General features: G+C 36.1%; 2 protein-coding genes across 13 annotated transcripts in view; both read left to right on the top strand.

Moving 5' to 3' along the window:
• The window catches only part of NRG1 (neuregulin 1), a gene marked incomplete at both ends in the record, with an annotated part of 1,011,199 nt that overhangs the window by 896,110 nt on the left and 88,780 nt on the right, over positions 1–26,309 (top strand). For 4 of the 12 annotated variants that reach the window (XM_081269694.1, XM_081269688.1, XM_081269699.1 and 1 more), the window contains one exon: positions 4,516–5,182. The exons of the other annotated variants lie outside the window; for them this stretch is intronic. In XM_081269694.1, the coding sequence (XP_081125820.1) occupies positions 4,516–5,182 (667 nt within the window). Of the gene's footprint in view, positions 1–4,515; positions 5,183–26,309 lie in introns of those variants that run through there. 12 annotated transcript variants of the gene reach the window in all.
• LOC308635206 (uncharacterized protein) lies at positions 4,003–4,191 on the top strand (the record flags this gene model as incomplete). The annotated part of the gene is made up of 1 exon (XM_081269499.1): positions 4,003–4,191. One exon carries the CDS (start codon positions 4,003–4,005, stop codon positions 4,189–4,191), a length of 189 nt encoding a protein of 62 aa, XP_081125625.1.

Consider the following 26,309-nt stretch of genomic DNA (forward strand, 5'->3'; position numbering starts at 1 on the left):
ATGCTTCCTTTCAGAACCTAACCACCATGCTATGCAAAGCTCAAGCCACATGGAGAAACCACATGCTGGTCCGCCATTTGACACCTCCAGTTGAGCTCCCAGCTGACATCTGCTTCAGCTGCCAGTCATATATGTGAGCTACCTGGAATGTTCAGGCCAAATTATGTCTCTAGTGGGCATCAAATGGGGCAGGAGAACCACTCAGCTGAACCCAGTAAATCAACAGTCTAGTGAGACATAATAAAGATTGCTATTTTAAGCTATTTCAGGGCAGTTGATTTTGCAGCAATGTGTAATTGAAATAGCTCCCCCAAAAGAGTTCTGGAATTGAGACCATGGAAGAGCTCATTTAATTTAAATTAAAAATAGATCATATTTAAATGGCCTATGTTTAATCATTATAACTAACTTCTGGAAACCAGTAGGCAAAATTTTAGAAGGCTCTTGTTTTGGAAACTAGGCACCTTTAAATTTGTTAATTGTAGTAAGGTAAAAAATTCACGTTTGATTGTTTATTCTTTCTGGTTCTCTTATTCTCTCATTGAATTGAAATGTAAAGAATACATAATAGATATACTGTTTTGATTGAAAAAATCAGTGTTTTTCAGCATAAATAGCATGAGTCAGGCCTTCTTCAGATCTTGGCTCTTTATTTAGTCATTTACTCCGTGGCTAAATTACCTAAATTTCCTGAGCCCATGTCTCTTTATTTTCAAGGTAATAAGGACTATATAGTATTAGCAAAGAGCAGAAATAATGTATGCTATGAACTTAGCAGAGTGTCAGGCACATAGGTAGAGCTCAAAGAAATGTAGCTTTTATTATGAAAAAGGTGGTAATAGAAGGTTTTAAAAAGGTAGTAAAAAGATTGTCTCTTTTCATGTTTTTTAAGAGGACATGGAAATATGGGTGTTCCTGGGGTTTATGACAGGGGAACTCTAAGGGTTAAATATAGTTTGTTCTATAGTTCTTCCTATGGACATGTGTATGTTTCATCCAAAGGCAATTCTGACCTATAACCCCATGTATGCTACCCTTCCTCGTGTACTTATTGCTGTAGATTTGATGAAGGGATAAAGGTAACTTTTGGCTCCTAGTCCCCAGGGTAGAACTAATGGAGAATTCCTTTTATTCTTCACCTCCTGTCCCACTCCCTTTCCCAAGTTACATTCATCTTCCAATTTAGTAGAAGAAAACAATTTTATAGGAAACTGACTCTCTGCAAGCTGATCTCAGTGCCAACATGTCACAGAGTTCATGAAATCCATTCCCAGGGAGCAAGCACACTCATCCCAAAGTTTGATTTGTGTAGTCCAGGGCAAGGAATAGTTGTAGCAGCCGTTAAGACACTATCTCTGATATTTTGCTCTTGCCTTTATATAACATGTTGTCTTTCTTTGGTTTTTAATATGACAACTAGAGCAACATTCCCTAGCTTATTATGTCTGTTCAATATTTAACTTGTTTTTTTTAACTTTTTAAAAAATACATTCTTTTAGTTGTTGATGGACCTTTATTTTATTTATTTGCTTATATGAGATGCTGAGAATCGAGCCCAGCGTGTCACAAATGCTAGGCAAGCCCTCCACCACTAAGCCACAACTCCAGTCTGCAATATGTTAGCTCATAATGATTAAGGTGAGGTAATTATGATTGGTGCAAGTTAACAACAGATTTTCACATCTCTGGGTTATTGTTCTTGGTTTCTTCTCTCACCTGTATGACTTGGGGCTAGAGGAACTCTACTTTGGTCTTTGAAATTTAGATGACCATGCCCAAGATGAACTGTCAAAATATCAAACTTGAGTGTTATATTGGTTTGGGGCAGAATTGAAGAGTTGCTATGTATGTAAATTGAGTGATCTTTGAACAAATTATAAATGATCCTAATTTAGCCTAAACCTTTACCTGTTTATGTTGCTTTGGAATACTTACATGAATATTGATAATTAAGATCATAATGCTCCAGTATTTTCTGTACTATAAAATTTCCTGTCCATCACTAGAATCTTTATTAAGAGAGCTCTTGATACTTTAAAATTAACAGGTAAAGCTAGAAAATGAGCATAGAAATTATTTTAAAATGTGGTTATTGGTGTATAGGTGCAGGTCATAGAGAGCTGAACTTAAGTATAACTCATTTTGTCCATAAGGTTGTCATAGTTATGGTTACAATTATGCAAATTAATTCCAGCTTTTGTTGTTAGTGATAATACTGAAAATACAGTTTAAGATATTACTACCCTTGAAATCTTTTATAACTATGGAGTAATTTCATATTGAAGGAAATGATGATATTCTTATCTCCTTCCATTTGAAGCTTAAACATATTTCAAAAGAGTTGAAATTGTGCTATACAAAATATAAAGTGCTTAAAGCAGATTTTCATAGGACTTGTGCTCCAAATTTTATGGCTTCTGGGACTCATTTGATGGATATATAGTATAGATTTAGAGAGTTTTTTAAGACTCCTATTGACATAAGTGAATACAATGGTTCCTTGGAAACCATTCAGATGTCCGGTCTCAGTGAAGTGTGGATTAAGGTTCAGATGCATATAGCACACATAGATGTGCAACAGAATGTTCTGAGGAGCCTGCCTTCTCCATTAAGGACATTGCATTTCTTTTCATCTTTAAATGACTACTGGTTTAACAGGGGGAAAAAAAAAACAGCATAGAAACTGTAAGGTACAGCTCCTGAAACCTAACCCGAATGGCATGTTGTATTGAAAACTCTTCTCAATACTTGCACTGCCTTTATAGCTGAGGACATGTGGTATATATTACAGCATCCAGGGAATTCAAACCTCCGCAGTGTGGAGTCACAATGAAAGGCTAATTTAAAAATGAAGCAGTAGCCCTTGCTCCTATGTTACTTACCAGTGTGTCCTAATCTCTTGACATTAATTTAGCCTGCTCTGGGTAGAACAAGGGAAATGCAAATTTAAGGAAAGGGGATGTAGGGGCTTCTGTTCCTTCCCTTAGTACTTCTCATCGTCTAACACTCTGCATTTCACATCAGGACACTATAAAGTCTCACACAGTCATCATAGAAAGGGCTAAAGGCAGAGCTGTCCATGGTTAGAAAACAATGTTTCTAACTGTTGGTTGAAATTAGGTAATAACAGTCCTGCTGGTGAACAAAACTTATTAGAGTAGACTGGGGAACAAATGCTATCTCTCAGCAGCAGGCAGGAAGAAATTGCTGTTGAAAAAGCTTACCTCTCTGGGGAGGAATCAGATATCAGACTTTGCCAAGCCTCAGGTCCAACCCATAAGTTCCCACCTACATCCCCCGCCCCATCCCAGCTTTGTTAGATTGCTAGAATCGATCGCTGGCTTTTCCTGACCCAACAGTAGGTGAAGGAAAGAGTCAGCAAGAGGGAGAGCAAGCAAAGGGGGGGCAGGGGGAGTTGGAAGACTGGGGCTGCTTTTCTAGAGAAAGAAAGAGAAAGGGAAAAGGGGGGGGGTGTGCATGGGGACCAAGCTTCACTGGTGCCTGCCTGCTTCTCTTTGATTTGATGGCCTTTATTCCTTCTAATTGGATAAAATAGGAAGTCACTGGCAGTCCTGTGTTGCTGGGTGCACAGTACTGATTTTACTCAGACCAGCCGGCAGCAGAGAGTGGGGGATAGAGGGTGGGGGCTGGGAGAGTGGGGAGAGAGAGGAGAGAGAGGAGAGAGAGGAGAGAGAGGAGGGGGGGGTAGAAGAGAGAGAGGAGAGAGACAGGACGAGTTTGGGATGAGGGGTAAAAAAGAGAAAGAGACTATGAAGAAGGAAGACTGCAGAGGAAGAAAGTGAGCGCTCAAGAAGGACAAAGAGGAGTGGTTGGGGGGTGGGGGTGGAGGCAGGGCGGGGAAGGGAGTTACCGCCCCTCCTGGCCGCAGGCTTTCCTTCAGATCCCTCTGTGATGCTACTGTTTGCAGTGATGCTTGGAGGGCAGGCACCTGCTGCTCTGTAATGATTCAGCCTCTTTCAGCCGTCGCGTTAACACAACAGGATGCTGTTGCTACTGTCACTGCTGCCTCTCCTGCCGCCGCCGCTGCTGCCGCCGCCGCCGCCGCCGCTGGTCCTGCTTTTGCTTTTACTTCTCCTGCATGACACTTGTTTTCTTCATCTAAGCAAACACCAGCTTCAGATGCTTGAGGTGAGAAACATGCCTTTCAGTTTGGGCTACTGGTTTACTTAATTAGCCAGCCATCATCGGCTGCGATTCTATTTTGGCCCCTCCTGATCAGCCGGGATGGTTTGCAGAAGCATTTAAAAGAACTGGAAAAGTGGCCCAGAAACAACAGCTAAAGAATTATTACAATATACTTTTATTTTGTAGTTGCCAGAAGCTTTTCTTTCTTTTTCCTCTATTCTTCCAACTGAACTCCTCTCGCTTTTGATAATGGCCTTGGACTTGGACGACTTATCGATTTCCCCCTCTAAGATGCTGTATCATTTGGTTGGGGGGGGCTCTGCATGGTAATGGACCGTGAGAGAGGCCAGGCCTTCTGGAGGTGAGCTGATGGAGATTTATTCCCCAGACATGTCTGAGGTGCCTCCTGTGAGGTCCTCTAGCCCCTCCACTCAGCTGAGTGCAGACCCATCTCTGGACGGGCTTCCGGCAGCTGAAGACATGCCAGAGACCCAGACTGAAGATGGGAGAACCCCTGGACTTGTGGGCCTGGCCGTGCCCTGCTGTGTGTGCCTGGAAGCCGAGCGCCTGAGAGGTTGCCTCAACTCAGAGAAAATCTGCATTGTCCCCATTCTGGCTTGCCTGGTCAGCCTCTGCCTCTGCATTGCTGGCCTCAAGTGGGTATTTGTGGACAAGATATTTGAGTACGACTCTCCTACTCACCTTGACCCTGGGGGCTTAGGCCAGGACCCTATTATTTCTCTGGATCCAACTGCTGCCTCAGCTGTGTGGGTATCGTCTAAGGCATACACTTCACCTGTCTCTAGGGCTCAATCTGAAACTGAGGTTCAAGTTACAGTGCAAGTTGGCAACACTGCTGGGTCCTCTGAACCTTCAGCAGCACCAACCCCGAAGAATCGTATTTTTGCTTTTTCTTTCCTGCCATCCACTGCACGGCCCTTCCCTTCAACCACTCGGAACCCCGAGGTGAGAACACCCAAGTCAGCAACTCAGCCACAAACAACAGAAACTAATCTCCAAACTGCTCCTAAACTTTGTAAGTAGAGAGACAGAGAGAGAGATGATGGTGATGCATAAAGGGTGGGATGCAGCTTCCAGGAGGTGTTCTCTAGAATCAGTGTGTAGCTGCTTCCTTTCTTCTTGTGTTTTAATTGCATGGTTTTATTGGAGCAAATCATGTGACTCTCATGCTCAGGGTAGTATTGAAGAGACGAGTAAAAGAAAAAAAAATGTATAACTCCTGGTATTAATCAGTTTTCTAACAGCAGCTCCTGTTAGATGGATTGTTAAATCTGGGATTTGGGATTCAAAACTTCAGCATCAGAAGGTCATGCTTGAATTTAAGTTGAATTCAGTTTATCTCTGATGTTTTTAGAAATTAAAACATCAGGCCGTCCTTTATTTTTTAATAGGAATATAGCTTCCATATACCCATGAGCATTATTTGGCATTTTACTTTTCCCAATTTTAAAAGTTGCTCTTCCCCTCCAGTAGCCCCAAACTGCCTGTTACCTGTCTCCATCTCTTCTTCCTATTCCCTCACCACTTCTCCCCCACCTTTGTGTTTTCATTGTTTCTTCCCCAAACTGCAGCAAGTCTGTAGATCTTTATAGTGCTCAGCTCTCCCTAGCCTGACACTATTGCTGTCCCACCCAATTTGTACTTTTGGTTACTGAGCACTTATCAGGAACAGTTTTATTTTGTTCAAGACACATTGCAATTCTGCAGGAAGGGATTTTCCCAGATTAGTTTTGTCTCCTATAATCAGACATTTAAATAGCTTCCTTGGCAGTCATTAACGTATAAGTTCCATTAGTGAAGTACATCATTTTTTTCAGACATGTGTCATTTTAGCCTGCCAGGTTGCAGCAGCCTGTTTAATAATGTGTGAGTGAAGAGACTACGCTCTTAAAACAATTCAGAACAATATAATGCTGTCTGCACTGGGGCATTGCGATAGTTTTATAATGGAAAGTTGAAAGGATGAAACCATGACAGGTCAGATTATTCTAGACATCTACATATAGAAGGGAGGAGATTTTATAGCTTCCCCCTTTAATATTTTTACTTTTATTCTCTATCACTTTTTACCATTGATGAATGTTCACTTACAAGAAAAAAAGTAAAAAAACAGAGAATTTTTTTTTCTCAAAAATGTCTTTAAAAATCTTTCAGAGGTAAAAGAGTTGAAGGTAGAGAATCTGTGATGCAATATCCTATCTGTTTTCCCTCTAAATCATAATGAAGACTAAAAAATACCTCCTTCAGACATTGTGTTCAGTATGCAGTAGTGCAGTGTGTTACAGAAAGACAGACAGAACTTGCTATGTGCTTGAAAAGATTCAAGATCTTTTCACACACACAACATTTTGGTGGCAAAGACTTGAAAAGAAGCTTCTTTTTTCCCCCAGATGTAATTAGGAAGACCTTTCTTATGCAGACACTGCTTTGCATCTTTATGGAATCCCTGAAGCATCATTAAAGGTCTGACAGATATCACTGCATTCTCTGCCTCTTCCCACCTGGCAGAGTGACCGGGAAATAATACCCAGATGAAATGACAAGCTATAAAAAGCAAGTGCAGATCCTGCACAGGGAAGCAAAATTCACCGTGAAGACAAGGTTACTTCTTTGTCTTCATGATTTTCAACCTAAGTCTTTAATGAAAATATTCCTGGATCAGTTGAATGAGCTCTTACCCCCAACCCCCTCAAAAAGGATGGTTATTTGGAAAACTCTTTAGCTAAATTATACAATTTTGTCATTTGATGAAATCATGCAAAGAAATATGCAGCATATTTTTCTGATCTAGGACCTTGTTAGAAAGTAGTTGTGAAGTTTTAAGAAATTGTTTCAAAGGGAAATTCTTCAAAGTGTTTTAATAGCATGTACATTCCATCTGGTATATCTTTTTCTTTTTCTTTCTTTCCCCCCGCCCCCAAGACAGGGCATTGATTTTGTGGCATTTGCAATAAGGGGATAAGATTTACTGCTGCCTAAAAGCATCATCGTGGCCATTTCTGGACAGATACACAGCTGTAGCATTCTGAAGTCCATCAGAGATAACCAGTCTGGAAAAATAGTTTTCTCCTGAAAACTTAGGAGTAGACAGTTGGTTAACATTTTAAAGCCCATAGGAAACTCTATGTGGGAAACTGTTATTTTTTTAGACTGGTACCTTAAAAAAATTATGAGTTCATTTTTTTTGGGGGGGAGGTAGGGGTTAGTCTAGGCAGCTTTGCTTTCAGAAACTTGTAATTGGTTATTTTTGTTATTTTAAAAGCTTATATCCATTAAATAAAGGAAAGCAAAAAAAAATTAAAAAGCTTAGAACGGAATTATATTTTTTTACAATTGCTCAGTTGCAGAAAGAACTGGGCCTGTCCTCTCATCATGCATGTTTTTGACATGAACTAAGCTGTCACGACTTGTATTTTTAAATGACATTATCATATCTGAAACATGCTCTGCCATGATTTCAGGACTTTATGCTTCCTTTTCCATTTTCCTTCTGTCTCAGCATATTCAGCATATTATACATAGGGCTGTGGCCTTCAAGGTCATGTCTGTTGAGGGCTAATTGATTCTTCTTTATCCTGGAGCCTGAGAGAGTAGAAGAGGGACAATCCTAGTAATTGTGTCTGCTGTGTTAGTCCCCAAATCAATCTATCTCCTTGTATTAGAGTTTCATTTTATAAATACTAGAGTTATTCCCTTCCTCAATGACTCTTGTTAAATTACAACAAGTTTTTTTGTCTTTATTAGACTAAAAAAAGTACAAATCATAGCATTTTAAATTGCCTATAGGTATAATGACTATGTCTGGTTTTCCAAAATTAGTATTTCTTTCAATCTATAATTTTATGTTTTCACTGCATTAATGTATGTAGACATGTAGTTATTATGAAATCTAACATATGACTGGATGAAAATATGTATGTATGTGTAAATATATATGTATATATATATATTACTCTGAAGTTTTTCTATGTGTGTTTAGCAACTTTTCACCACTACAAAGATTATATTATTGTGATACTAATTAAATTTTTGATTTGCATTGAATCACATAATACTTGGACCATTTTAGAAGAGAGGAGGGTGCTGGGATGGAACCAGGATTTTGTATATGCTAAGACAAGCACTCTACCATGGAACTATACACTCCCCAACCCAACTCATTAATTTGTTTTCTTTGGCTAGGCCTTAGAATTTTTCTTACCCTCTTTTTATATGGAAAAGACTGACACTTTTTGGAGGTTGCAAACTTAGACTAAAAAATTTAAAAGAAATGATTGTTTAGAGTATAGCAAGGAAACTGTGGTACCATCTTGAAATAAAATGTTTTCTGGATGGGAAACCCAGCTTGACAATAGACTCTCAGATTCAAGAATATATTGGGCCAAATTTGTTTTGCTTTGTCTTAAATCTTTTTATTAGGTTTCATGGTAAACCATTATTACCACAGTGACAATATGAATTACCACCATGTGCAAAAGATCAACATGACTGAACATACCAAAGAGTTTCTTTCCTTTGGTTTCAAAGTACCATTTTAGTTCAAATTTATCCTTTTCCTAGTGCCTCATGATTGTACTTGAAGGAGTTTTGGAAGTGATTTCAAATGACTTTTCTGCACTTTAAATGCTTGTTTATAGTCTAAAACATTAAAAATTGAAAGGAACTGAAAGATTCTCAATTTGAACTAAATAACTGAAGCAATTAGTAAAATTCTTCTATGAAAAGTCACTAACCTAAAAAATTAAAAGAAATGGAAAATTAGTAGTAGCCTACCTTCCAGAATTTAAACACACATTTTATCCCTGTTACAGAGAGTTGAAGCTGGAGACTTAAGTCTAAGTGACTAGCAATTAGACAGGTACTTTAAATGGGACCACTAGTAAAGTATGTATAGTTCGTATCACCAAAATTAATTTTTTTTCTCGCCTTCCTGTTTTTCCCTTATTAAATTTTTCTGTAGTGGTGGTCTTTTTCCTCTTTATCCAATCAACCATACCATATTCAGCTTGCTTTTGAAAACAGCGTGGGTTGCCCAGGGTGAGCTGTTCCCTAATAGATAGCAGATGGCTATATGGCTCACCTCTTTCCTGTACATTCTGCTTCTGTTTTTTCCTCCATATTCCTTTGTGATACCCAGATCAGCCTTCTTCCTGTTCTTCCTTCCCAATTATATTTTGAATCTCTCTAATTCTAATTCTCTCTGTCCTAATTATGATATTCTGGCTTCACATGTCAGTATTTCATTGCATCCTAAAATACCAAGGCATCTTCACCTGTCTTTTCATATATAACTTTATTTATTGCATTTTAATACTGACTTGTATTTGCATATGCCACAAAATACATACAAAAAAACAGTCTCCAGCCACCAAAAATGTACACCACCTTCTTGTTGGCATGATCAATTTAACTACATGTCCTTCTTTTTTGTTTCCCTTTCTTAGTGTGCTTGATGCAGGTTTCTCTGCTGATCGCTTGTATGCTTATTCATACCAGCATTTATGCGTTCCCAGAAAATCATTAAGTCCTAAGTCATGCAGCTTTGTTCTTCCTCCTTCTCTTGTTCTTTTAATAACACTTCATAGTGTCCTTTTAAAGCATGAAGGAAGAGATATATTATAGATCAAATAACCAAAGCATTAAAAAGTTATGACTTGTCTAGAAGTTCCTGAGAACCAAGGATATAACCCTTGTCCACTGAGTTTATTGAACTTTCTACTAAATCATACATGTCTACTTTTATGCTCATGGCTCCACTTTTATTATTGTTTCTATATGTTACTATTTCATTTTTCTTTTATTATTTCCTGTTTCTCTCCATTCATCAAAGTACATTAAGTGCCTACTATGTCTCAGGCACTGTTCTTAACTGGTTATGTGGTAGTGACAAAATGTAGAAATCATTGCCCTCATGCAGCTTATAGTCTAGTGGAATTTAAGACTCTGGCCACATAACTCACATTGAGATATTTGGCTACTTTTTTAGATATACATATGCCCTCTTGTCTGGACCTTCATTTTATTCACTGTTTGTCTATCCTTGTTCTTCCCTTGATATATTTTTCTTTTCCTTCTGCTAAACACTGAACAGTTGCCCAGCAATGTCATTTATCTTAAAGTTGACTAGTCCCACCTCTGCTACCAACAATCTGGATAGCCTTGGGTGAATATCTTTCCAGTCCTTTTGGGTACTCTGTGTGTGTGTGTGTGTGTGTGTGTATGTGCATATGTATGTGTGTGTGGTACTGGAAATTGAACACAGGGCCTCATGAACCTTAGGCCAACACTTTAAAGGGCTTTGTCCCCAGCCCTTGGCACACTCTTAAGATGGAAATATATATATATATATATATATATATATATATATATATATATATATATATATATATATACACACACACACACACACATATTTCTAATATGTAAATATTGTAAGATTATTTTCAGGTTCTGAAAAACTAATAGCTATAAATATCTTTGCTTCGATGTCTTGGTTGTATCTTCTATGTGGTGTTTTGACTTGCTGAACATAAAGATTGTTCAGATATTCCCAAAATGTTTTAGTTTTATTGTGCAGAGAAAGGCTAGAATGTGCTAGAAAGTTGTTAGTTCTCAAACTGCATAGACACACAGGTTCATGTCGCATTCAGATGAAGACTGATTGATTAGAAGTGACGTTAATCCCGAGGATTTCAAAATTCTCTTCTCCCAAGGTATTGCAGTGAATTTGACATCCTGTGTGTGTAAGCATTCAAAATTATTTATGAAAAATATAATTGATGGGGCTGGGGATGTGGCTCAAGCGGTAGCGCGCTCGCCTAGCATGCGTGCGGCCCGGGTTCGATCCTCAGCACCACATAAAAACAAAGATGTTGTGTCCACCGAAAACTAAAAAATAAATATTAAAATTCTTAAAAAAAAAAGAAAAATATAATTGATGTCTTATAGTTATAGAATTGTGTTTGTTGACCATCTTCAGAGATACTTGAGTTACTTCCCCAAGTAGGGATATACAGGTCTAGAAAGTGAAGTGACTTCTCAAGGTTACTCTGTCAGTTGGTGGCTATGCTAAAGACTAAGCCCAAAGTGATGCTTTCCTTTGCCCTACCCAGCTTTTCTTCTCAAAACCATTTTATAGCATTTATGTGCAAATAGCAAATACTTCCGTAATTTAAACAGTTTTGATTTTCCCATTTATTAGTTCTAACCCTAACTAGTAGAACTTTTATCACCCCATTGCAGATGTCTTCTTTGGAAAACAGAATATAACTTCTGATTTTGATTAGTCTAGGATGCCCCTCTAGAGACTGGACATCCATCTCTCAATATCATAGTATATGGGTTAAGTTCTTTAAAGTTTAAACTTTTCTTTCTATTTTTATCGATGCATTATAATTATACATAATAGTGGGATTTGGCATACATGCATGTAACATAGTTTGGTCAATTTCATTCCCCAGTACCTATCCTTTCTCTTTTCTCCTTTCTTACTCTGGTTCCTTCCTCTGCCCTACTGTACTCTACTGGTCTTCCTTCTATTTGTATGAGATTCCTCCCTCTTGTATGGAAGTTTTTGTTTGTTTTTAAATTAGAAACCAGCCCTTTTTATATTTTGAGACATGGTCTCACTAAGTTCCTTAGGGCCTTGCTAGGTTGCAATGATCAAAGTTATCCCAACTAAAATTTGCCACTGTTTAAGCTGGGCACAGTGATACACGCCTGTAATCCCAGTGGCATGGGAGGCTGAGACAGGAGGATCTCGGGTTCAAAGCCAGCAACAGCAAGCACCTAGAAACTCAGTGAGACCCTTTCTCTAAATAAAATACAAAATAGGGCTGGGTATATGACTGGGGATATGGTCAAGTGCCCCTGAGTTCTAGCCCCAGTACAAAAAAAATGCCACTGTTTGAAAATAAATTGGTCCTTTATTACTAGAAGTATTCAAGCAGTGACACTGTTGGGGGAGTTTGGTCTTCCAAGGAGGTCATTAAGTGTTTTCCCTCTAAAGTCCCTTACAGATCTGGTTCTCTGGTTCTCTCATCTCTTGTCTGCAGGCATTAGCTTTCCAGTTGGGCAGACTTGAATTTAAATCCTGCTTTCCCCAGTTTATGACCTTGAGCAAGTAAGATCATACTTCTGAATCTGTTTCTCATTTATGTGTGATAATGGTAATATACATGTGAGGCTCTCAAACGAGCTCTTGGATAGACCCAAGTCCTAGGCCTGAAACATCATTAATACAAAACCAGTACCAACTTTTCCCATTTTTTTTTTTTTACCTTTAACTCCTTTCTTCTTCACTTTGTCTTTGTCTTCTTTGATCTTGACAGTGGTTTTATGTCCAAATTTGGAGAATAAGTTTAGGAGTTTGGGAGTCTTATGAAAAACTTAGAAGCAAGCCAAGAGTTGAAGAAGCATCATAGCAAAGCAGAACCTGCAGTAGAAACTTAGATCAAACACCAGCTGTGCTCCTGGCCAGCTGTGTGACTCTGAACAAATCACCTCACCACTTGAGATTTAATCTGTACATCCAAACAAATGGGATGTTAATACCTAAAGCTCTTGAGAGATTGTGCTAAGACAGAACAGTTTGCTCTTTGTGAAAAAATACTTGTTGTTAGGATGGTGCTTAAGAAATACTAATGTCGTTCATTTGTCTCTGTGTCAGAGTTTACATACACATATTTTCATACATGTTAACATTTCTATGAATAAATTGTAGGGTCCTTTATAATTGGATCAATTTAGTATGTCTTAGGATAATATAGAACTTTACTAATTACTTTAGCCCTCATGCTTTAAAAAGAGTGATTTTTTTTTACCTCATAAAAATTGGCTAGATTAACAAACTTATTAGTCTTTAAGTAATGTCCAAAAATCACCCTGCAAGGGACTGGAAGATAGGCAGAATGATAAGGAGATACTCGATACTCGTAAAAGAGAAAAACAGAAATGACTAAAGTTGTGTTTGTTAGGGAAGATTGAAAACAAACAGTTCAGTTGTAGCACAAAGAAGTAACTTGGCTGGAAAGATCATGAACCCTTAGCATGAATAAAAATTATGTTTACGTTACCATTTTTATTATTCCTATCTGGGATTTCCTGGCCCCAAAAGATTGGCATTAAGGTCTAAGAGCTATATTTAGCATTTAAAAAAAAAACATGGAAATAACAGTGTACATAGAATAGTTTTACATAAGCAAAATCAAACAAATTATTTTAATTTAATAAAAAATATAATATTTTATTACATAATAAATGTATGTACATGTGTATATTATACACATAATCCATATGCAGAATAGTCTAGATAACAGAAAATGATTTCATAATTAATGAATAACATTGGGTATATGAAATTCATTTAAAATATATAAGAAAATATTTTTTATTAATAGGTTTAGGGAGGAGAGAGGGTATACAAAGTCCTCTGGCCCCAAGTATTACTAGAGGTTTATAAAAGGTAAAAGAGAAAGCAATGCTGTTGTGAGAGTGGAAAATAATCATGCCTTAAATATATATTAGAAGTTCTATTGTAATGAATTTAAAGTGAAGTATTATTAGCTAGACTGTTGGTCACAACCCCTGAAAAGGAAAAAAAAAAAAAATCAGTTCTATTCTGGATATATGCACTTAAAGGACCTTGGTGTTTTTATTGTGCACCTACTGAATTTTCTTAAAGACAGATACAATTTCATAAGAACTTGTCATTTTAAAAAATACATAGGAACAAGCATAGTAAATGTAATTTCATTTATTTTTTTAATATAGAGCTACAAATATGTGAGAACTGTGTTTTGGTCACCTTGACTCTTATTACTTCAAGTATGATAGATTTGCTGCAGAAATTGAACTAGGTAATCAATATTGGAGCAATGAGGCAGCTACTATTAAGGGGGAAATATTTAATAACAATCTAGGGCAGATTTTACCAGGGTCTAGGTTTTCTGATCGTGCAATGGAAATATGCAGATAGATCCACTAAAGTTTGATAAAAAATAATGGATCACTTCCTCAAGTAAAGCATTTTTTATTTTGTATCAGAAACACAGTGTGGCACAACAGGCTTGGTTTACTTTAATTTTTAGTGATATTTACTTGAGTGTTAGAATAAGAAAAGCAATTCAATGAACCAAAATGTAACTTTTTGAACTGCATTTTATATAAAAGTTAATATAGAATCTATTGTGGGTGCTAATTCTCTAATATCAAAAACGCTCCTCTGTAATTTGTTTTATTTTAAAAACTCAATTTAAAATTAAACTGAATATGCATATACACAGATTCATTTGAATTATCAAAGCAGCCCAGCCCTGAAGACAGTGGTAGTTGCCAGTCAAAAGTAAACAAAATTCTTAGACAAACAAACAAACCTAGATATTTCAAGGCTAACCTCTGTTACTATGGTTGGAATAAGACATTGATATAATGTTTTTTTTCTGAAAAGTGCCTCCCCTTTTCTTCCCATTTTTTTCTTTCTTACTATCCCATTAATTTTTCCCCTCCTGTTCTTTTATACCCCTCTATTACTTCTTCTCCAGTAATCTCCCTACATGTTCCTCCTCCACATTTGTCTCTCTGACCCTGTTCCGAAACCAGTGTCCCAGAGCACCATAGTTTATGGAGCAAAAGGCCCAGGCCTGTGGTTTCTCACCATGTGGGTTGGGGGAAAGTGACAGAGACCTTTACCGCAGACTTGACCATGATTAGCCCAATGACTTCCAATGTCGCCTCTTCCTTTGCTAAGCAGCAGGAAGTTGTTTTATGAAATATGTTAGTGTCACAGCAATAAAAGCTCCATAAATAAATGGCATGATGTAAGGACAGTGGAATTGAGCCCTTGTTAGCATTTGTTTGTAATCCCTTGGTAGAGCTTCCTGGGTCATAATTACTTGCTCTTCTGGGAGTAAAAGGAATCAGTAACCATTGATTGTTACATGATGCTAAGTATTGCCTACAATGCAAATCTTAAGAATGATTAGTAACAGAGTTCAGTGTTATAACTCTGAAGTCTCCTTACTATAATCCTTTAAAGCAAAGTGCATTTTGCAGTTTTTGCCATCAAACAACTCTTATGGTTCTTCCAAAGAAAGAGAAAAAAACAATGTTACATAATTGCAAAGAAAATTTTTTAAAAAATTAAAATAATGACTTTAATCTTGGTGTCCTACTTCTGCAGTGATATCACAGGGAGACATCTAAATTAACACATGACCAGAAAGTTCAGTTTTGCAGGAATCTGATCCTGTAATTTTAGTTGACTGAGATTAGTGGACGCTGAGGTATAATGACCTTTATATCCTACTCAGTGAAATGTTTGTGAAAACTTTGGAATCAATACAATAAGACTTTGGCTTCTCAAAATCTTTGGATATTTGCTGTTAAAGATTGTAGAATTTTCTAAATAGCTCATGATTTGTCACCTTGAAACTTCAATTTTATCTTTTAGATTGAAATCTTAATTATCTTTGATGTGTATCACTAACATCCTTTTAAGTGGAATTTATTGAATATAGGAGTGTCCTTTTTTAGGACATTGAGTTACATTAGGGATTATTGCCCTTGTACTAGATAGCCCAAGACTAATGTGTATTTTGAATGCATGCTGGGTTATTGCATAATCAAAACTGGAAAGTCAGAGCTATGAGGCATCATAGAGACAATTTAAATGAAACCTTTTATTTTAGCCCAGAGAAATAAGCCCAACAATGGTAAACCTCTGGCCAGAAAGAATACAAAACCAGACAATTTTCATGATGTTTTCAAGTATCCTGTGCTTTGGGTTACACAGTATATATGAATCATAGAGCTTTTCTATAGTTCTTCAATTAGAAGAACTAGATACTTCTGATCTGTGAGATTTACAAATTAAATCTTTTTGTAAATTTGTGCTTTTTGTCAATCAAAATTTAAGCTGGCTGAGCACTTTAATCTGGAGGATAAAGTCTCTCTGAGCAAGGCTTTCTCCTTAAGAAAATGCGTCAGTCCTGATGACATGTCATGTCACTCTTCCTGTGTTCTGGGTCAGCAGAGCTTAGGAATTAGAGGTGAATGATAAATGAAGAGGAAGAATATTACTCAATTCCCACAGTCCTTGGATTTAGAAGGCCTGGGTTTAATTCCCAGATGTTTAATTGTCCATTAGTTATTCCTTTCAGAATATGGAGAATGGGTGCAATAAATCCTTAGACATATCCTCTAATAGGAAATTATTTTTGAACACATGAACGCTACTAAATTAGTCGTTGTGCTTTATTGGACCCGTTTTGAAATTGATTGTGAAATTTTATGATTCAAGAAGTAGAAATTACTTTTATTTCATTTTCATTCCTTAGATACACCATAGTCAATATTTAGAAAGCACTCATTATCTCATAAACTCTTCTCTGATATTTGAGGTCTTCCCGCAGAAGGACCCCAGACTTCCTATCCAGAGAGCTCCAGCTGTCTCTTCATCCCCACCCATATGTACCATGTTCTGGCCAACTGGGACTGTACCCTAAATTTTATTTTATTTCTCCTTTCCATCTGTTTGCTCATTCTGTTTCTCTACCATCAATGTTCTTTTCCCAGAGTCTATACCTTTCTGAATTCTGCTTAGGCCTCCAGACTCACCCTCTTTCTTAGATGTGGACCCTCTTCTCATAGTTCCCTGTAGCATATTGCTTCAGCCTCATGATGGCATTTACTTACATTCTGACTTATGATGTTTTTATTTGCATAATTGATATTCATAGTAAACTGAAAATTTCCTAAGTTCTAGACTTATATTTATCTTATTGTCCTTCCTAAGACAGTGCCAAACCCAATATTTTATATGAAGTGAGTATTCCATTTATCTATTTTTAGAATAAAGAATATACTGACACTCTTATTGTAGGGGAGGACAAAGGAAAGGATGTGAAGCTGTATCTTAAATCTCTGACTTTAGTCATTACAAAATTTAGAGACATGATTCTGGACACCTTAATATATTATTTTCAAAAAGTCTGTGTATGTAGCAGCATCATGCATACATTCTCTTAAAAACTTCACATCATGGGACATAAGAGACTTATGTGGATCCATTAAATTAATGTAAATAATGCATTTGAAATAGTACCTGGCTTATGGGATGATATAAACATGAGTTATCTTTACTATGCATTTTTTGAAATTAAATTTCACTTCTTTTGATCTCAGATTTGATACTTTGCTATTACTGTAACAGATGTGAAGAAAGGAACAGGATTTCCAAGACATATCAACAGGGATGTGGAGATGCTACCATTTTGGTTTAGGTTGCTCCTGTGGTTTCTCTTGTGTGTGATTTGTGTTACTGTCATATCTGCATTTTTCTCAGGAGTGAAGAGGGCAAAGTGTACCCGTCAATCAGAGTGTTTAGATGGACTGAAACAGAAAGCTGCCCTCACTGGCAAGATGCCATCTGTTGATACTGATGTGGACAATCGTTTGCCTGTATACATACCTAAATTTATTGCTGTGAATTCCCACTGTCATAAAATGGTGGGAAAGTTCAGGAGACAAATGACTCCTCTTAACTTGTTCAAGAGCAATTGCAGAATCTTTGAATTTCATCATGCTCTCACTTTCACAAGACAGAAATCTCATTACCCAGATATACTCAAAAAATTAATGGGATGATTGGTGCTGTCAGTGATGATAATTATTTGGAAGTATCTGAATTTTATTAAATAAGATCATCAGAGAACCATTAACATTTAAAGACATAGGAGATCTTATAGATAAGTTGGTAAAAACATTTTACTGTACTCATGAGGAAACCAAGATCCAGAAATGTAAAATAGTGAAGTCTTATATCTTACATATAGAAACAGAAATTCATTAAAAAAATGGGGATGGTACCTAATCTAGTGTTTTCCTTAATATTCCATGCTGCTTCCTATAAATCAGATGATTTTTTTTGTTGTTAAAGCTGGAAGGAATTTATTTTTCCTTATTATTCCATGTTTTTTGAGTACCTGCTAAATAAACTTTGTTCCTGGTAAACTTTTTCCTAAATACCTTTACCTATAAAGAGATAAAACCAACAAAAGAATAACAAATAAGGAAATTATGTGCTATTTTAGAAGGTGGTTATATCACATGGGAAAAAATAACAAATGTAAGATGGTAACAGCACTGAGAGAGGAACATGGCCATCTTGCACAAAATATTCCACGTAGGCTGCAGCGAAAGCTAATAGCTAATAAAAGATGTGAAAAAAGTAAGGTAATTAAACATGTAGATTGTGGAAAGAGAATGTTCTATCCAGGGGACAAACCAGGGCAAAACCCTAAGGGTACTTAACTGCATGCCTGTGCCTGGGCAGGCAGGAAGAAACAGAAGGCCACTGTGGCTTGAGTGTAGAGAAGGAGGGAGAGGGGCTTAAAAGAGGTTTTCCAGAATTCCAGACTGGGTGAAGCCTCCTTCTCTAACCAAGGTAGTGGCTGCATATTTCTGCAAATACAGATACTCGGCTCATGCTGTGCCTGCAGTCTCTTTACATCCCTCTCCTCTGCATCCCAACTCCAGCCCACCCTGCAAGGTCTCATTCAGGTTCCCATCTCCTTCAGAGACATTTCCTATGCACTTGTGTCTGTCATTATACGTTCTTCCTCAGTCTCTATTCCAGCAACCTGTATTGCCTTTAATACTTCTCCATATACTTAAACACCACCCTCCTGCATAGTTATTTGCTTTGGTGGTGTATGCTTTATACCCTCAGAGAACTTGTAAGGCAAGTTTTTCTTTACTTCTCCATACATATTAAGCACTTCTACTTACAAAGCCCTGGATTCAGACTAGTAGGACTGAAAGAGACTGCCAGTTTCTATCCTCTTAAGTGTTTGGTCTAGTCAAAGGTAAAAGACTTGTGTGTGAGGAGGATGGAGAGTTAATGTTTAAGAAGCTTCAGGCATAAGAAAACTAATGGCTAAGGAGGAATGAAATCAGAGGCATCATCATACAGGATGGTATTGGAAGTGGAAAGTGGGTCTTGAAAGATTTATGTGATTCTGATGGGGGTGTGTTGTTTCATGTGGAAGAAAATGCAAAGCTTGTTAGGTACATAGTGAATAGACCTGTTTGATCAGTATGAGGGAATTTGTTGATAGCTGACATTTACTAAGCATGCATTGTGTGCTCTGTGCTTTATATGTATTATCTAATCTTCACAGAAAACCATGAGCTAGGTATATGGTTATCCCTCTCTAAAATAAAGCTGATAAAGGAAAAAAATGGATAGTACCAACATCAAAATAATATTATGGTAATGATGATTGTTTGGGTGATAATCTGACTGTTGCAAGAGGAAGCAGGAAGTAAAGCATGGGTAAAATATGATAAAATAGGAAACCCTCAGGACTAATTGAATGTGGGGAAGGAAGGAAATGATTCTGCACATATTAGAGATTCAGCGGTTGTTGAATTAATTTATCTCTGAATGACAACATCATACGTTTATTAAATATGTACATATTGGAGTCTACTAAGTATTTATGTATTTATTAATGTACAGAATTGGTAGATTTATGATAGGAAATCACTTACATTTCAGTCTTCAGGAAATATTCATTTCTAACCTCTTCCTGATGGAACCACTCTAATATTAACTGTTCTTCCCCTGATATCACATAAAAATTAAAACTGATAAGATACAGAATCTAAAGACTTGTTTACTTTACTTTTTGATATCATTTATTATTGCTAATAAATAATCCTTTTAGGATGTATATCCCCTTGAATACACTAAGATGGAAATTACACAGTATGTTAAAATACATAGTTTCAGCATAACATACTATTTACTATTATATTCTTTATGTATTTGTGCTATGTGTGAATTCTCAAGTTTTTGATGATATAATTCTTACAAAAAGAAGGTAAAAAAATTCCTCCTACAAAATCATTATTGTTTTTTCTATATTCACAGAATATTTAAATAAAATTATATGTTAAATTCCATAAGGTAGTTCATTCAAAATGTTCAAAATATGAATTCTGAAGTGCAGCAGTTAATGTAAGATGTGGGCAGACTATTAATAATGGTCTTCTCAATTTGTAGCTCTTTCATCCATATAATTTTAGTGATATATGTACTATGTTCTACAGAAAGGAATATTTCAAGATTAAAGAGGCAATCAATATGTGGATATATATTTTTAGCTTTTCAAAGCTAGAAAGTGAAATGATGCAATATAATTTCTACTTGCACTATTCAAAAACAAGCCATTGATACTGGAGACAGATCAAACATACATGACTATATATGTAAATGACATTAAAGGAAAATAATGAACATTGTCTTTTTTAGCTATATATTTAAAACAGTGATACTTAGTATTATTAACAAGTTATTTTTAGAATCAGAATTTAAAAAGTGTAGTAAAGATCTCTCTGATTATTAAAACAATGTGTAAAAGACACTCCCTAGCAGAATCAATATTGTGTGCTCAGATGAATGTGGGGCAAAGATCACAGACCTGATTGTGTTTTAACATTTTAGAGTCTGCACTCTTATGTCCTGCTTCCAAAGGAGAAGAAATGGAAATTACCAGTAACTACCAAGAGAAAAGCCCCTCCAGAGATAATACATGAAAAGGTTCAATTTAGATCTTCAGACTTTGTCCTTACATTTTCCAGCTGGTAAATAGAAGCAATATCTTTGTATTTTTTTCAAGAGGTAAAAGGGAGGAGATAGGAGAAGGAGAATCTGGTTCCTTGGACCTATTGTATTATTTCTAGTTTGTCCTGAACTGACCTAACAGTGCATCAGATGCATAGGTACTGGAACCTCCCAAACTCCACGTGCTTATTGCTCAGTCTATTTTTTTCTTTAAATTATGATAAAATATGCATAACATGAAATTTTCCATCTCAACCATTTCAAAGTGAAGTTCAGTAATGTTAAGTATATTTATGTTGTTATGAAGAGGTCTTCATAACTTTTTAAAATTACTGATCTGAAACTCTCTACCCAATGAACAACTTCCCATTTCCCTCACCCATCAGTCCTGGGCAGTCAGCTTCCTGCTGAGTGTTTCTATAGATTTGACTACTTTAGATACCTTACATAAGTGGAATCATATAGTGTTCAGTTTATCTCACACGGAATGATGCCCAAGAGGTTCCTGTGGGTTACAGCAAGTGTTAAAACTGTAAAACTATCCATTTGTCCACACTGGTGTTCCTTCTACTTTAGGGGGTATTGTGAATTAATACTGTTATGAACATAGGTATAACTTCCTATTTTTTGTTCATCTAGGATGTGAAAGTTAAACCAATGTCATCCCTTTTCTGTGAATTCAAATATGTGAAAAAGAATATTTCACAAGAAAATATCCCAATAAGCCGACTTTCTTTATCATATATTAACAATTCCTCTGGCAAAACCTTGCTTCTGATAATACTATGGATTTGTGAAGATTAAGTACTTGCTAGAAAGTCGCTTTTAACTAGAGCAGAGACTCTGAATTCACTTGTTTCTTCTTTGCTTCCCCTTTTGATCATGTGTAAGATCTCTCATCCTCGCTCATTAAAGTTGGTTGGTTGACTTTGATTACTGACATACACAGAGTGTTTCAAACAGGTTATCACTTCTAAAGTGCAGTTGTCTTCTTATTATATAAAGGATCTCATGTCAGTTTTCTATGGATGATCAGAAAGCAAGGACTACTATGCTCGTCATTTAAAATGTGAGGTCTTGGTTAAAGGTCCCTGTCTACATCCCCTTTCAACCATTTAATCCCCAGGAAAGTTCTAACTGAGAAAACGAGATTCATTATGCTCTGCATTGTTAATAGACCGTCTTCTTCAACTATACTCCTGGAAATCAGCAGTTTGGATCACTGGTGTGTCTCAGCAGGAAAAATTATGAGTGTAGGTGATTGAAGCATCAGGGTTATGTTGGCCTTGGCTTTGTGCTCACTAGGACTGAAATTGTGGAATGAGGTTTCCTAACTAGAAAGATTCCCGGATGACTAATGCTACCACACAGACTTCACCCAGTCTATTAGAACCATTTTTTTGTGTCATATGTGTGAGAGATAGATGAAATTCTCATATCATATTCAGCATAGTTAATTACACAAAGTATTATTCTAATGTTTTATTTGTTTTGTAGTTTCCAGGGTAAAATATTAGTATTGCTTTAAATTTCGGTTTTCTAAGATTCCTGTTGTTCTGAGGAAATAGGAGGAGTCTGCCTCTCTGCAAGCATTGCTGACTCTAACAAGTCTACCACTTTGGTTTAGAAACAAAAAAGAAAAATATCTTATATATTATTTTTGTTTTATAATCAATATGAACCCAACTTCTGCTAGCAACTATAAGTTCTTTCCTTCTGTCTCTTATTTAATAACTATTTTTTCTTTGGGTTGTACATCAGAGAATCCTTTCCTTAATATTTCTAGACAGAGAATATTCTCTTAAATATAAGAAAAATTGTAAAGAAAGCATCTTAACTTGGTGAGGCAGGATATACCCTGATATATATACATAGTCAAGTGATATTTTGACAACCAATTCTTTCTGAATGCTATTTACTTAAGCCTCAAATCATCTCTGCTTTCATACTACTTACCTCAAATCATTCTAGATGTTCATTATCCATTTCTCATTCATGGTAAGGATAGGCTTGATAAAAGGCCCACAGGAAAATTCAGGTAAAAATGCAAATGGCAAAGTTAAAATAAGTCATGTATAACTTGATGTTTTGATCTAATTATGTTAATTTGGACTAATTCATAGTGTATCAGGTAAACTAAATCTTTGGCAGATGTTTTTTGCTTTTTATATTTTTTTGCTGATGTCCACTTCAACTCTCCCATCTGTGGCCCTGGGACCCAAAAGAAAATAGCAAAAGAGTTCTGTAGCATAGTAAATCTCACAATCTCTAAATACAGAAATCTTTTCATGTGGAGATCATCAATAGAAAATAACCAAGAGTGTTCAACACTAGATCTAATTTGAATTGTTCAAGATGTTTAAAATCCACTGGCTAACTGTGTCTAAAAAGAAGTAGATCAGATAAGTGAGTTCGGATTGGAGTCTGGTATTTGGAGGTAAGCAGCTTTTCTCTGCTGTGTACTGACATTTAAGTTAATAGAGTGATTTCTAATGGATTTCTTTAAAATATTACAGTTCAACTGACATTTGGTTAAAAAGTATTTCATTACCTCGTTTGGAGAAATGATTGGGGTAGGTCTTACTGGGTCAGGGCTTTTGAAATCTGTAGTTTTAACTCATGGCATGTACTAAAACACTGAACTGTGATTTTCCTCAGTTGATTGAACCTGAAGTTTGCATGTGAAAATCATCTTTATTCTTATTCTTATATTCATTAAAGGGGGTTGGAAAAGTGAAAACTTGCAAAAGAAAAAAAATGACACAACACATTCTATTGTCCCTCATTCCTATCTCATTTACCAAATTGCCATCAAGCTGTATATTTAATTTCCTATCTTGTCTTTTAAAATTTAGCTTAAGAAGATGAATATTTTTATGACATTCAATGTTGAGACACCTGAAATTTTTATATTGGATTTCTCTTAATTTTTAAGAATTTTCTTTTTAATTAAATTTTGCAAGCTCTTTCTCTTTTCCTCCACTGTACTCATTGTGCCACAGGACTCTTAGATAAACTTGAACCACTTTGGCCATTTGGTCAGGTGTGAATAGGGCTTGAGGTGAAGGGGTTTCAAGGTTACATTCAAATTAGTTTGAAGAAAAAGGGGAAAGGAAGGTTTAGAAACATCAAATTCATTAAATTTTGAGGCAATGACAAGTGCTTCCACATATAATTTCTAACTTGTCCGTTCTTTTGTTCTTCAGCAAGCTCCTCAGACCTCTCCTGCCTCTGTGTGCTTCAAAGAGAATGGCAGGCTGGAAGGGCTGCTAATAATCCACCCCTCTTCACTCATCTGCCCCTTAATTAAAACTTGGGATCTCTGGAAACCAGGAAGGATAGTGCGATAGTTTGGATCAAATGCCCATGGGTTAAAATCTTGGTCACCACTGGGTGCTATCCCATTTGCTAGGAAGCTTTGTTATTTAATTGTTGTTCCTTCTCTCAAGAGCTCTGTTCAATTGGGTTTATTCTTATGCTGCTTTATTCTTTGGAAATATAAAAAATACATATTCTCCTTGATTTTTTTTCCAATTTAACTTTTGGACTAATGGATATTAGAAGGGAGCTCAGTGACAAAGGCCAGTGGTTGTTTTGCTTTTTCCTACCTCTTCCTTTGTTCATCTCTCATCTTATTATGACATTCTCTTTCAGATTCCTTCTGCTTTTTAGCAGGATTCACATGTGGGGCCTGACCCGGAAAGGCAAAGGCTGATTTGATTAGGGATGTCTTTGTTCCAGGTATCTTGCATCAGAGAGCCATTGTGACAAATAAGAGGAGTGGAGTATGGTTTCCTGGGGATAATTTTTGGTCTATACTACAGGGAAATCCTTGCCTTAATTAATTAAAGCTGCAATGGAGTACATGGAATAATAGTCATTTTCATTACCAAGGAGATGATTTTGATTTTAAAATGCTTTAAAAATATTGAGCAGCACACACATACACACACAATTTCACAATTTGTTACTATCTTTCTTTTGTTTCATTGTTAAAATGTGAGTATTTAAATATAAAGAAAATCCTAGAAGCAGTAACTAATACAGTTACATATCATGGACTCCTAAAAGATGAGTGTTTTAAGATGGTATCCCCTGAACTATCTCCATGGATAAATTTAAAGGGCTTTGATTTAGACTACAATTTGATTAGTAAATTCAAAAACAAACTAGTATGACCTAGAAATATTTATGTGAACACAAGGTTATCATATACATTTTAAGTGAAAAGAAGGGTATTGGTTTCCTCATTATTTTTCCAAATGCCTTTTTGTTTCTAAATTGTACTTTATAGAGATATTTGTTGTTGTTGTTGTTGTTGTTGTTGTTGTTGTGTTTTAATTACTCCTCTGCTTGCCTTGAAACTCCAGCGATTTTTTCTGACCCATTTTTCCAATGTGATTTTTCATCTTGTTTTTATTGTAAAGCATTTTTGTACACTACTTCTAATGTCTTTGTCTTTATATATTTATTTTATCACTTTGCTGTTCTTTCTCTGTTCCTTCATTTGGAGAAAACATGACCCCAAGAGATACTGGAACCCCCAAATTTCAGTTTAGACAAATTCATCTACATTTATGTTTCTGTTTATAATAGCAAGACCCTAAGCTAAAATCAAATACCCACTATTTATTGGTTAAATAAGTTATAATAAACTGTAGAATGGATATTTTATAGCAAAAAAAAATTATCTAAGTATACAGCAGATGACCATGGTAAGCTTTTTTAAAGTAGACAGTTTCTTTTGTAGGCATAGTATCTTTTAAGATTTAAAAAAAAAAAAAAAAAAAAAACTTTCAACATGGACCTTCACCAAACTACTATATTAGTCTCATTAAAGTAAGAGTCACAGCTGTGGTTGTTGTTGTTATGGTCTAAGAGTCAGAGGTTTTAGCCCAGGGAAAGTAGTGAAAAGACCTGGCCGAGTGCTCAGGTTTCACTGGTGCTCATCTATCCCCCTTGTCCTGGGTTATGGATATAAGGAAGTCTTAATTTCTAATTTTTTAAAACTAGCTACAAACGATAAAGTACTTATTTGTTTAAAGAAATAAGAATGTGCAAATTATCCACATTTAATTGAAAAGTTAAAATTGAATTCTGCTTAAGCATAAGCATTTAGTACCAACCATGATATCTACATACAGAATTAAAACGAAAACCAAAACGTATCTTTCCAACGGTGTCAGACCACAGAGCAATTTATATTAAAGCAGTTAGATGATTCCACCAACTGAACAAATACTGCCCAACGAATGACGTGCTATATGGATTTGACAGTATAGCACACTATGTAAAATCAAGTATTTCATAGGTTTCTATTAAATTTTTATAATTGTAGATGTAGAACTATTATAACAAGGATGAGATGATAAAATTTATACATCGGTTAATCGAGTGAGACATCTTCAAGTATAGTCATAATCGAATCTGATATTCTGAAGCCTTATAGTTTATCTATAGTTGAATAGATTAAATATTTGTACAGGAGATGATAGTACATAAACAATTTTAAAAA

Source organism: Spermophilus citellus (assembly GCF_964194105.1).
Source record: "Spermophilus citellus genome assembly, chromosome: 16".
Classification (NCBI taxonomy): Eukaryota; Metazoa; Chordata; class Mammalia; order Rodentia; family Sciuridae; genus Spermophilus; species Spermophilus citellus.